We start from the raw sequence: 12,787 nt of genomic DNA on the forward strand, positions 1-12,787 counted from the left end.
CCGGTGTGGGTGGAGGGGCTGGCCCTGATTTCGAAACTCTCCTTCCTCTCCTGACACTGGCAGCAAAGTGCAGCCTCTGCAAAAGGGATGCACGCGGTGGGTGAAAACAGCCACTCACAGTGAACAGCCCTCCACCAGGAAGGTCCAAAGCTAGCCAGGCCTGCTCCCCCACTTCTCCGTACTCCCACTCCTGACTCCAGTGCCCTATGGGGCGACCGCCCCCACGCCCCTAACCGCGCATGGCTGAGTCCAGCCCACAGTTGGCCACTAGCACACATTGGCCCGGGTCCCTGATGAAGGTGCTCCATGCTAAGCTGGCCAGCATTTACAGGATTCTCGGAGGTGATGGGGAGGCAAGACAGCACTCCCCACCCGACCCGCACACACAGGCAAGGTCGATAACCCGCGGAGCCTGAGGTAAGAAGACTGGGCATGGGCGGAGCTGCCGAGAAAACCAGGGTAACCTAGGGGCAGCAGGACCGAGTCCTGCTGCACACGCACGCGCACACGTCCCGGGGGACCTCGGCCCCGCCCGCCCCTCGCCTAGTAGCCCTGTCCCTGGACTCCTTCCTTCCCCTTCCGGACCCGAAAGGAGTCTGCGATGGGCCTGGGGCTCCCCCTGCAGGACTCTGGCGGAGCTGCAGCCAGGCCCCGCCCTCCGGACCTCCTCCACAGACCCTTCCCGGCTGAGACTCGGGCGGAGACCCAGGTCCTGGCTTCTGCCTGGGCGTGTGTGGTTGCCAGGGTGGCTGGACAGCGGCCTCCGCCCGCCCCTGGCGCGCAGGGATCTGCTGCGGTTTCCACGGCTGCGGGAATCGAGGGGACGCGAGGCCCGACGCCCCGCCCCGCCCCGCCCCGGCGCAGCCCCGCCCGCCGGGCCCGCCCTCCCTGTCGCCTGTGCCACCGCCTCCGCCGCCGCCGCCGTCACTGCTGCGGGGGCACAGGGGCAGCGGGGGGCGCAGCTTCGGCGCGGCGCGGCCCGGAGGCTAGGGGGCTGTGCCAGGCCCGAAGCCGAGGCGGCGCCGGGCCGCCCCCGCCGCGCCCACCCACCCGGAATGCGGCGCTGAGGCCCAGCATGGCCGGCCCAGGCCCCACCTTCCCGCTGCACCGGCTCGTCTGGGCGAACCGGCACCGTGAACTGGAGGCCGCGCTGCATAGCCGCCAGGTGAGGCTCGTCGGGCACCCGGGTCGCCGTCCTGGTCCTCACCCCAAGTTGTGGTCTCCATCCTGGGGGCCACCTGCCCAGCTCCCCTTCCCCGGCTCGATCGGAAGCTCAGGTCACCTACTCCTGGCGCTTGTGCTTCTGGCCTCGGCTCCCAGCGCTGGGCCTTGCCCTGCAGGTCTCCCTGCTTCACCCTGCATCCAGCCTCAGAATTCGCCCCGCACCACGCCTGAGCCAGGCTAAGAAAAGCAGCCCAGTGCTGGTCCCCAGGCCATTCCAAACTCTTGACATCGGCAGCTGCACCTCTCCCTGACCAGAACCCCCTCACACCACCACCACCAGACCCCCAGCTCTGTCCCTGGCAGAGAGGGGGCAGGAGAGATGGGCAGGCCCTTTCCACCTGCCCCTTCCACTCCCTTTCCAGGACAGCAGGCCGCCCTCTGCCATTTCCATCGGCTGGTGTCTGCTGTCCATATTTCCCGCAGTGACTCCCAACCCTGTTCATGCTAGTGGCCTTCTTGCCTTGGCCTCTCCTTACTTGCCCAGTGCTGAATGTCCCATGTTTTCCAGCATGACATTGAACAGGAAGACCCTCGGGGGCGCACCCCCCTGGAGCTGGCTGTATCGCTGGGGAACTTGGAGTCCGTGAGAGTCCTCCTTCGACACAATGCCAATGTGGGCAAAGAGAGCTGCCAGGGCTGGGCAGGTACTGCAGAGGGCAAAGGGGCTCCCCTGAAGCTGGCAGCAGCGGGAGTTGGTGCATGGGAGTGAGCAGCCAGGTCTGGGGCCACCTAGAGAACTCCCCTCAGCAACCTGGTACCCCCAGTCCTCCAGGAGGCAGTCAGCACGGGGGACCCTGAGATGGTGCAGCTGGTACTCCAGTATCGGGACTACCAGAGGGCCACGCAGAGGCTGGCTGGCATTCCAGAATTGCTCAACAAACTCCGCCAGGTACAGCAAGGCACAGAGGTGTGGCCAGTAAGGGGGGTGGTGGCACGCCATGGAGGGGACCATGACAGAGTATGTGGGGGTCACCCTGGTCACCCATGCCAGCCCTTGCCTTACAAGGGCACTCAGCCCGTGTAGCATGCTTTCCTCACAGTGTCAGTGAGGTCCCTCTCTTTCAACCCCAGCCCAGGGTCACATAGGAAAGAGTACAGGCCTTCATGAATGAGAGTGGGCCCTTTGGGAGGAAGGCCTTTCCCAGCATCTGGGGTCCTCTAGTGCCAGAAATCTCAACAGAGCTTTTAGATTGTGGGCCTCCCAGTTAGTGCAGATTTCCTGGAAGGAGGATTTCCTCCAATTTAGTGGCTGTGGCCTGGAGCCTTGTCCACCCTTCTCGGACACATTGGTTGGGGGGTGGGGCTGCAGGGAGAGCCCCCTACCCCAGGGGCGGGCCAAGAGCAATTCATTTTGTCCCCTTTTCAGATGAAGACTCTCAGACCCAGAGAGGGCAAAAGATCCAGGGCTCTCTAGCCAGCTAGTGACCAGGTTGAGACTGGCCCCCAGGCCTGCAGATGCTTGTAGCACAGACCCTTTTAGGCCTCACTTGGCTTACCCTTTCCTGGGCAGGGGTTTGTCTGAGGTGGCGGCACATCAAGACTTGCCGAGGAGCTAGGTTCCCAGGAGGGGGCCTGCGGACCAGGAGCTTCCTAGGCTTGTTGGCCCCCAGCACCAGGCAGGGCCCTGACTGGTGCTCTGGTCTATCTCAGGCCCCCGATTTCTACGTGGAGATGAAGTGGGAGTTCACCAGCTGGGGTGAGTGGGGACCTCATGGCTCCCAGGGGGCTGCACTGGGGCCTTTGGGAAAGAACCCTTTTGACCTCCATGTTCCCTGCAGTGCCCCTCGTGTCTAAGATGTGCCCAAGTGATGTGTACCGTGTGTGGAAGCGGGGTGAGAGCCTGCGGGTGGACACCAGCCTCCTGGGCTTTGAGCACATGACCTGGCAGCGTGGCCGGAGGAGCTTCATCTTCAAGGGCAAGGGTGAGCGTGGTGGGCTCACCACAGCGCGCAGCACACCAGGGCCCTGGGTTTTCCTGTGGCTTGTGAGGACAGTGCTGTCCTTTGTCTCTCTCCAGATGTGGAAATGGAGGTAGGGTGGAGGAGACCAGGGGCTGAGGCCTCACCCTGAGCAGCAGGTGGCAGAGGGCACCACAATAGCCCTCCTGCCGCTGTCCGAGCCTGGCACTGATTTGTCCCCCTTATGCCCCCCGCCGGCTGGCAGAGGCAGGAGCCTTGGTGATGGAAGTTGACCACGACCGGCAAGTGGTGCACACAGAGACGCTGGGGCTGACCCTGCACGAGCCAGAAGCGCTGCTGGCCGCCATGCGGCCCAGTGAGGAGCACGTGGCCAGCCGCCTCACCTCTCCTATCGTCTCCACTCACCTGGATACTCGCAATGTGGCCTTCGAGAGGTCGGTTGGGGCCTGGCCACACTGTGGGTGGTGCCCTTGAGACTCTGGTTCAGGCCTCTGGGAGGCGGAGCCACTCACAGAGGCTGCTCTTATGGGGGAGGGGGTCACTCAGACCCAGTGTCTCTCCCACCACCTGCCAGTCCTGGGCACCTTTGAGGCCCTGCATGCCTGTCTACACTGGCAGCTGTCTTCCTGGGAGGAGGCTAGGTCAAGGTGTCCCCAGTTTCTTGATTTCTGACCTCACATGTTTTCTCATAAGAACAAAGATTCAGGTTGTGGTTCAGCGCAACTGCCTGCACCAGTGTTGGCTTCTCAGTGGTGCGGCTGTGTCTGGCCCATAGTCCTTTGTGTGTAGCTTAGGATGGCCAGGGTGTTATTCCTCTGACAATATATGCCCCAGGTCCAATAACAGACTTCAGAAATACTTAAAAAAAAACTTTATTGAGATATTATTTTATATACCGTACAGTTCACCTATTTAAAGTGTATAATTCAGTGGGTTTTAGTATATTTACAGATACGTAACCAGCACCACAGTCCAATTTTAGAACATTTTTGTCACCTCAAAAAGAAACCCTGTGCCCTTTAACAATCAACTCCCCTCTCTCATCCCCTCCCCCGAGCCCTAAGCAACCACTAATCTGCTTTCTGTCTCTATAGATTTCCCTATTTTGGATTTTCATATGAATGGAATCATACAATATGTGGTCTTGTGTGACTGGCCTCTTTTGCTTAGCATAATGTTTTCAAGGTTCTTCCAAGTTGTAGTGTATAACTACTTTATTCCTTTTTATGGCCAAATCCATTGTATGAATAGACCACATTTTGTTTGTTCATTCATCCTTTGACAGATATGAGGATTATTTCCACCTTTTAACTGTTGTGAATAATGCTGCTCTAAACATTAGTGTACAAGTTTTTGTGTGGACCTATGTTTTCATTTCTCTTGGGTATTTGTTTACCTAGGAGTGGAATTGCTAGGTCATGTGGTAACATGTGGAAATTAAACACATATGTTTAATTATTTGAGGACCTGACAGTCTATTTACGAAAGGAGATGCAGCATTTTACATTCCCATCAGCAGTATATGAAAGTTTCTCCACATCCTCACCAACATTTACTGTTCATTTATTTATTTATCTTGGGGTTATAATCATCCTAGTGGATGTGAAGCAGTATCACATTGTGGTTTTGATTTACATTTCCCTTATGATGTTGAGTGTCTTTTCATGTGCTTATTGGCCATTTGTGTATCTTCTTTGGAGAAGTGTCTATTCAGATCCTTTGCCCGTGTGAAAAATTGGCTTATCTTTTTATTACTGAGTTATAAGAGTTCCTTATACATTCTGGATATAAATTCCTCATCAGCTAGATGGTTTGCAAATATTTTCTCCCATTCTCTAGGTTGTCTTTTCACTGTCTTTGTAATTTTTTTTTTAAATGAAGTATAGTCAGTTATAATGTGTCCATTTCTGGTGTACAGCACAATGTTCCAGTCATGCATGTACATACACATATTCATTTTCGTATTCTTTTTCATTTCTTTTCACTTTCTTGATGGTGTCCTTTGAAACATAGAAGTTTTTAAGTTTCCCGAAGTCCAGTTTATCTATTTTTCCTTCTGTTGCTTGTGCTTTTAATGTTGTATCTAACAATACTTTGCCAAATCTAAAGTCATGAAGATTTTCCCCTTTGTTTTCTTCTGAAAGTTTTATAGTTTTAGCTCTTATATCGAGCTCTTTGATCCATTTTGAGTTAATATTTGTATGTGATGGGAAGTCAGGGTTCAACTTCACTCTTTTGCATGTGACCATCCACTTACCCCAGCGCCATTTGTTAAAAAGATTGTTCTTTCCCATTAAGTGGTCTTGGTACCCTTGTGGAAAATCAGTTGACCACAGATGTATGGCTTTACTTCTAGACTCTCAATTCTATTCCGTTGGCTTATATGACTACCTTTGTGCTAGTACCACACTGTCTTAATCACACGTTGCTTTGTAGTAAGTTTTTGAAATTGGAAACTGTGAGTCTTCTGACTTTATTTTTCTTTCTCAAAATTATTTTAGATATTCTGAGTCCCTTGCAATTTCTTATGAATTTCAGATTCAGCTTGTCAATTTCTGCAAAGAACTCAGGTGGGATTCTGATAGTGTTTGTGTTGAAACTGTAAATCAGTTTGGGGAGTATTGCCATTTTAATTATGTTAAGACTTCTGCCATGAACGTAAGATATCTTTCCATTTATTTAGATTTTTAATTTTTTAAGTGATGTTTTGTAGTTTTCAGAATATAAATTTTACACTTCCTATGATAAATTTATTCTAAGTATATTATTCTTTTTGATGTTATTATGAATTCAATTGTCTTCTTAATTACTTTTTTGAATTGTTCATTGCAAACCTGTAAAAATACAATTGATTTTTGTATATTGATCTTATATCCTGCAACCTTGCCAAACTCAGATTTTAGTTCTAATGGGTATTTAGTGGATTCTTCATGATTTTTCATATGTAAGGATCATGTCATCTGTTCATAGTTTTACTTCTTCCTTTCCAATCTGGATACCTTTCATTTCTTTTTCTTGCCTAATTGCTTTGTCTGGAACCTCCAGTAGAATGTTGAATGTTTAGTGGCGAGAGCAGACATCTTTATCTTGTTTCTGACCTTAGGGGAAAAGCATTCTGTCTTTCACCATTAAGTGTGATGTTAGTTGTGGGTGCCCTTTGTCAGATTGAGGAAGTTCCCTTCTATTCCTGGCTTGTCGAGTGTTTTTATCATGAAAGGGTTTGGATTTTGTCAAATACTTTTTCTGTGTCTATTGATATGCTCATATGTGACTTTAATTTTTATTCTATTGACATGTGTTATATCAGTTGATTTTCAGATGTTGAACCGACCTGGTATTCTTGGGATAAATTCAACTTTGTTGTGGTGTATAATTCTTTACATATGTTACTAGATTTGGTTGGCTAGTATTTTGTGTCTGTAGTCATAAGAAGTGGGGAGGGCATAGCTCAGTGGTAGAGCACATGCTTAGCATGCATGAGGTCCTGAGTTCAATCCCCAATACCCTCATTTAAATAAATAAATAACTAAACCTTATTACCCCCCAATGGAAAAAAGATTAAAAAAAAAAAAAGGATACCACAGTCATAAAAGACGTTGGTTTATAGTTCTCTTGTGATGTCCGTTTCTGGGTTCAGTGTCTGGGCAGTGCCTCACAGAAGGAGTTAGGCAGTGTCACCTTCTCATCTATTTTTTGCAAGAGTTTGTGAATAATTGGTATTAATTCTTCTTTAAAAGTCTGGTGTGATTCATTGGTGAAGCCATCTGGGCCTGGACTTTTTTTTGTGGGTGGTTTTTTGGTTTGGATTTTTTGTTTGTTTGTTTGTTTGTTCTTATTATTTCACTCTCTTGTTACAAATTGAGTTGATTATCTACTTCTTGAGTTAATGTTGGTAGTTTGTCTCTCTAGAATTTATCCATTTCATCTAAATTATCTAATTTGTTGAGGTATGATTATTTATCACATTCCTTTATTTATAATCTTTTTTTATTTTTATAATATTAGTAGTAATGACCCTCTTCCATTTCTGATTCTGGTAATTGAGTCTTCTCTCTTTTCTTGGCCAATAGCTAAAGGCTTGTCAATTCTGTTCAAATGTTTCAAATCTTTCTGTTCTGATCTTTTCAAAGAACCAGCTTTTAATTTAATTGATTTTCCCTATTTTTCTATTCTGTTTCATTAATTTTCACTCTAATGTTTATTATTTCCTTCCTTCTGCTTGCTGTGGGTTTAGTTTGCTCTTTTCCCATTGTCTTAATATAGAAATTTAGGTTATTGATTTAAGGATTTTCCTCTTTCTTAATATAGTTATTGACAGCTATAAATTTTTCTCTAAACATTGCTTTAGCTATATCCCATAAATTTTTTAAAGAGATTTTAAATTTCCATTTGTTTATTTATATTCTTTTTTTTAAACAATTCTTTTTTGTGTGTTTGTTTTGGGGATAGGGGAGGTAATTAGGTTTTCATTTATTTAATGGAAGTACTGGGGATTGAACCCAAGACCTCATGCATGCTAAGCACACACTCTACCACTGAACTATACCCTCCTCACCCTGTAAGTTTTGGTATGATGTGTCTTCATTTCCATTCATCCAAAAGTATCTTCTGATTTTGCTTTTGATTTATTATCTGATCCATTGGTTATTTAGGAGTGTGTTGTTTGCTTTCCACACATTTTTGAGTTTCCCAAATCTTTTTTTTTTGTTATTGATTCTAACTTCATTCAGTTGTGATTGGAGAACATACTTTGTATGATTTCTATTCTTTCAAGTTTATTGAGGTTTCTTTTATGGCCTAGCATATGGTCTGTCCTGAAGAATGTTCCACGTGCACTTAAGCAGAATGTGTATTCTGTTGTCTTTTGGTGGAGTGTTCTAAAGAAGCCTATCAAGTCTCGTTTATAGTGATGTTCAAGTCTTCTGTTTCCTTGTTGATCTTCTGTCTACTCCTTCTCTCCATTATTGAAGGTGGGGTACTGAAGTCTCAAATTATTATTGTTGAATCAGACATACTTTTAATTTTAAATTTTCATTATAGAAAATTTCAAACATACATGAAAGAAGAGAAAATAGTGTAATGTACTCATCACCCAACTTTAACATTTATCAGCATTTTGCCAGTCTTGTTGAGTCTATCCTTCCTCATTTTTGTTCTTTTTGCTTTTTCCCTGGACTGTTTTAAAGCACATCCTAGATATCATATCATTTCAACAGTAAATGCTGGGGGGAGGGTCTAGCTCAGTGGTAGTGTGTGTGCTTGTCATGCACGAGATCCTAGGTTCAATCCCCAGTACCTCCGGTAAAAAAATAAATTAAATAAATACATAAGTAAATCTAATTACCCCCTCCTCAAAAAAAGAAAAAAACAGTAAATGCTTCTGCATGTGACTTTAACAGATAAGGATGTTTTTAAACCCAGCCCCAGCACCATTATCACACCTAGCAAAAGTTAATGCTAATCCCCAGTACATCTTAGTTCTCAGTCCTCTGTTCTGCTGTCCCCAGCTGTCCAGAGGATCTTCAGGTCCCCTCTGTGTGTTTCAGAGGGAAGGCTAATTAGAGGGGGTTTTTGAAAGGGAAGACTTTGACCAGAGTTGAGGGTATGGGTCCTCATGAGCTCCTGTTTGGTCTGTTTCAGGAACAAATGTGGTATCTGGGGCTGGCGGTCTGAGAAGATGGAAACCGTTAGCGGCTACGAGGCCAAGGCAGGAGAGGCTAGTGGTGGGGGCTGGGGTAGGAGACGAGGCCCAGGAACTCCACTCTTTCTCCACACCCACCCCATGTGGAGGGAGAGACAGAGTAGCCCGTGGGCTCCGGAAGCCTTGTGTGGCCATGGGAACTCAGTGCAGCCGGAGTACCCAGCCCCTGCTGAGCACGCAAGGATCACCCACAGCCCGGGCCCCTACCCAGATTACTGAGATGAAGCGAGGAGCATTTTCCCCGGGGTTCAGACCCCACCACTTCCACTGTGGGGAGCAAGATCTCATCTCTCCCTGGGAACAGGAGGACTTGGGTCCTTTGCTGGTGAGGCTGAGTGTGGGGAACAGGCTCTGAGCCCCCAGCTTCCCCTGTGTCCCCCCTGCTCCCCAGGTGTACAGTGCCACCAATGTGGAGCTGGTGACACGCACACGCACGGAGCACCTCTCTGATCAGGACAAGTCGAAGAGCAAAGGTAAACCCAGGTGCGCCTGCCTGCTGCCCAGTCACACCACATGGTGGGGTCACCTGGGTCTGCGGCCAGGGCCAGAGTATCTGGGACAAGCCGGGAGGCTTCCCTGTTCCCATCTGCTCTGCCTCCCACCACACAGGAGGCACCCAGGGTGAAGGGTAGGTGTGGGCAGTCTGGGTCAGTGGCCCAAATTTCCCTCATGGGCTCCCACCCCTTCTCCTTAGGGGGGAAGACTCCATTCCAGTCCTTCCTTGGGATGGCCCAGCAGCACTCCTCCCACAATGGGGTGAGCCGGGGCTGGGGGCGGGGCTGGGTCCGGCTGGCTAGGGGCCACTGGGTGGGGCCAGGCGGGTGCCTCCTGAGTGCTAAGCCTGGTCCTGGGGTCCACCTAGGCTTCTGTGCATCAGGCAGCCAGCTCCACAAACCCCACAGCCATTTCCCCCGACGAATACTTTGACCCCAACTTCAGCCTGGAGTCGAGGAACATCGGTCGCCCCATTGAAATGTCCAGCAAAGTGCAGAGGTGAGGTCTGGGGGCTGGCTGGGGGCTTCCTTCAGGGACAGGGACCCCACCTGGTTCCCTTGAGCACTTGCAAACTCCTGTCACACATGAGGTCCCCTGGGGTGGGGGGCCCACTCACCTAGACAGCTTCCTTCTAGACTTTACTCCTTGTGGGCAGGATCCAGGTCTGCCTTAGCCATGGTCCTCAGCACCCAGCTTGGGGCTTGGCTCAGAAGACACTCTTCTTGGTGAATGAATGGGCAGCAGCACCCGCATATATGGGTTTCTATTCAACTTAATGAGCACCTGCTGGGGGCCAGCTTGTGGCAGAACGGGAGGGCAGGGCACAGAGCTCTAACACCTGGCTTTGTGGCTGAGGAAACATCTTCCCTTCTGAGAGTCTAGTCTCCTCAGTAAAATGAGAACAGCTGCATTTGGCCGCCTGCTCACAAGGGTGCTGTGAGGCTCTGATGAGCTGTGACACCCAGCCCTTATGATGGGCCTGGCACCGTCCCAGGAACTTCACACAGACTCCCTCAGCCATGCAGTGGTGGGACTGGGATGGAACGCCAGTAGTCCCGAACTGTGTGCTGTGCTGGACCCAAAAGTCTGGCAAAGTGTGAGGTGCTAGTTGGCTGTGCTGAGGAGGACAGGGCTGTGGAAGAGGCCAGACTGAAGCCAGGAGCTCGGCCCTGCCCTCCTCATCCTGAAGAGCTGAACTGGCACAAAGCACTTGAAGCCTAGCCTGAGCCCAGGCTCTGGGGGCAGCTCAGGCTATAGGGCCAGAAGGACATCTGCTCCTGGGGGAGGCAGGCTGGGACAGCTGAGCAGAGAAGAGGGTACCCCAGGCCAGGTGGAGAGCACGCATAAAGGCAGGTGTCCAGAGGAGGTGGGCCTTAGCAGAGGTTCCTTGACCCATGTTCTGCGATCGGCTGGGCAGGTTCAAGGCAACACTGTGGCTGAGCGAGGAGCACCCACTCTCCCTGAGTGACCAGGTGACGCCCATCATCGACCTGATGGCCATCAGCAATGCTCACTTTGCTAAACTGCGTGACTTCATCACCCTGCGCCTCCCCCCTGGATTCCCGGTCAAGATTGGTGAGAGGGTGGGCTGGGTGGCAGGAGGGCCTCTGGCAGCTCCCGGGGAGCAGGGAGGGTGTGGGCTGCAGGGCTGGCTCAGGCTTGACCCTCTCCTTGCAGAGATCCCCCTTTTCCACGTGCTTAATGCCCGCATCACCTTCAGCAACCTGTGTGGCTGTGACGAGCCACTGAGCTCAGTGTGGGTGCCGGCGCCCAGCTCTGCCATCCCGGCTTCAGGTATCGCTGTGGGCGGGCGCCAGGCTGTGCGGCTCACTGGTCTCTGTGCGCTGGGGGCTGACATGACCCCTCTGCTGTGCCCAGGGAGCCCCTTCCCCTGTGAGGTGGACCCTGCCGTGTTTGAGGTGCCCGAGGGGTACAGCGTGCTGGGTGCAGAGCGCAGTGAGCCCCTTCGTGACGAGGACGATGATCTGCTGCAGTTTGCCATCCAGCAGAGCCTGCTGGAGGCGGGCACGGAGGCAGAGCAGGTGGGGTGCGGGCCGGGGCCGGGCCCTGGGTGTGGGCCAGGGTAGCAGAAGTGACAGCTAGGGGCTCTGGCTGCTGCAGGTGACTGTCTGGGAAGCCCTGACCAACACCCGGCCTGGCACCCACCCTCCCCATGCCCCCGCAGCCTACGAGGAGCAGCTTCAGCTGGAGCGGTGAGGCCCTCGAGGACCTACCAGGTCCACGTCTCAGCCCTGCCCTGCCTCAAGGACCCTGACAGCCAAGGGGTTCTTGGCTGGTGGTAGGTAGCAGGGAGGTGCTGGTCCCAGGACCCATACCCTCTTCAGGGCCACCCACAATCTTTGGTGCTGCCCACCAGTGAATGAGGCATGAGGGATGGGGAGATGGGGCCTGGCCTGTCTCTCCTCTCTGGTCTTCAGGTCCCAGCCACCCTGTCCTCATCCTCGGCCTCCATAACCACCCAGCCCTTGGCTTCCTCCCCCAGCCTGAGCACTCACAGTCTGCTCTCCTCTCATGCTTTGCCTGGAAGGGCCCTCCAGGAAAGCCTGCGGATGTCCACAGAGCCCAGGGGTCACAGGACGCCCCCTGTCCCGGCTTCCCCCAGCTTTGAGGAGCAGCTTCGCCTGGCCCTGGAGCTGTCTTCTCAGGAGCAGGAGGAGCGGGAGCGGCGGGGGCAGCAGGAGGAGGAAGACTTACAGCGGATCCTGCAGCTCTCGCTCACAGAGCACTGAGCCCCTAGCCCCTGGGAGGGCTGTCCGGGATGCTCCACCACCCACTTTTGTAACTTATTTATTTATAAACACTCTGCTGCTGAGCTTGGGGCCTGGAGCCCCAGGGTGGGCTTTCTTTGGAGACCGAGGTGGAAATAAAGAGACCCTCAGCAGCAGGCTTGCTCTGCTCATTCGGGGAGGAGGGGAGAGGCACAGGAGGCACTGAGGGGAGACACCGTGGGCAGTGGCCTTAGACCTGGGTTTGAATCGTGGCCCAGGCTCCCTTAGCCTCTCTGAGCCTGTTTCCTCACCTGTAAATGAGACCGCCTCCCACCCCCAGAGCTGATGGGAGGGGAAAATGAGCTGACAACTGTCAAGTGTCCTTACAGAGTAGGTGTTCCATGAACATCAATTCCCCTGACCCTGGCCCACCTACTGGAGACCTGGGTTCCTCCTGCCACACAGTCTGGCTTTCCTGGAACCCCACCCATGCTCATGTTAGGGAGGGGGATAGGCTGGGCCTCCAGACTATCCAGCTGGCTTGGAGGAGCCTCTGCACCCCAGGCCTAGGTTCCTGCCCTGACTCTGCCAGGTTCTGTTGGAGTGACTTTTGGCAAGTCACGTCCCTCTGCCTGAGCTGTGAACCTGCTCAGCCCTGCTCTGCTCACTTGCAAGGTGGCCCTGAGGACCCCTGTGAGCCTCATGGGTTAGTTCTAAAT

General features: G+C 51.8%; 1 protein-coding gene across 6 annotated transcripts; it reads left to right on the forward strand.

Annotated features, from left to right (window-relative positions):
- The first annotated feature begins 165 nt into the window (after positions 1-165).
- ANKRD13D (ankyrin repeat domain 13D) lies at positions 166-12,244 on the forward strand. 6 transcript variants are annotated; one of them, XM_032489960.1, is made up of 15 exons: positions 175-1,165; positions 1,733-1,868; positions 1,989-2,113; positions 2,875-2,920; positions 3,003-3,146; positions 3,394-3,577; positions 8,784-8,850; positions 9,236-9,317; positions 9,539-9,600; positions 9,707-9,837; positions 10,757-10,914; positions 11,017-11,133; positions 11,218-11,381; positions 11,461-11,552; positions 11,888-12,244. In XM_032489960.1, exons 1-15 carry the CDS (start codon positions 602-604, stop codon positions 12,087-12,089), a joined length of 2,274 nt encoding a protein of 757 aa, XP_032345851.1. In that variant the 5' UTR covers positions 175-601; the 3' UTR covers positions 12,090-12,244. The 6 variants fall into 6 exon arrangements, 4 of the variants coding, with proteins under 4 accessions (XP_032345852.1, XP_032345849.1, XP_032345851.1 ...); XM_032489959.1 differs by having other exon boundaries at positions 671-1,165; positions 3,388-3,577; XR_004323443.1 differs by having other exon boundaries at positions 173-1,165; positions 3,388-3,577; positions 11,017-11,381; positions 11,461-11,638; positions 11,888-12,031.
- Positions 12,245-12,787: the final 543 nt, after the last annotated feature.

Source organism: Camelus ferus, chromosome 10, assembly GCF_009834535.1.
Source record: "Camelus ferus isolate YT-003-E chromosome 10, BCGSAC_Cfer_1.0, whole genome shotgun sequence".
NCBI lineage: Eukaryota > Metazoa > Chordata > Mammalia > Artiodactyla > Camelidae > Camelus > Camelus ferus.

What these genes read in the sequence shown, in the direction of transcription:
- ANKRD13D (XM_032489958.1), top strand. Translation starts at nt 602, where the DNA reads ATGGGCCTGGGGCTCCCCCTGCAGGACTCTGGCGGAGCTGCAGCCAGG. An exon ending in CCGCGCTGCATAGCCGCCAG is followed by an intron (nt 1,166 to 1,732) that starts GTGAGGCTCGTC and finishes CATGTTTTCCAG; the next exon opens with CATGACATTGAACAGGAAGA. An exon ending in CGGGCACGGAGGCAGAGCAG is followed by an intron (nt 11,382 to 11,460) that starts GTGGGGTGCGGG and finishes TGGCTGCTGCAG; the next exon opens with GTGACTGTCTGGGAAGCCCT.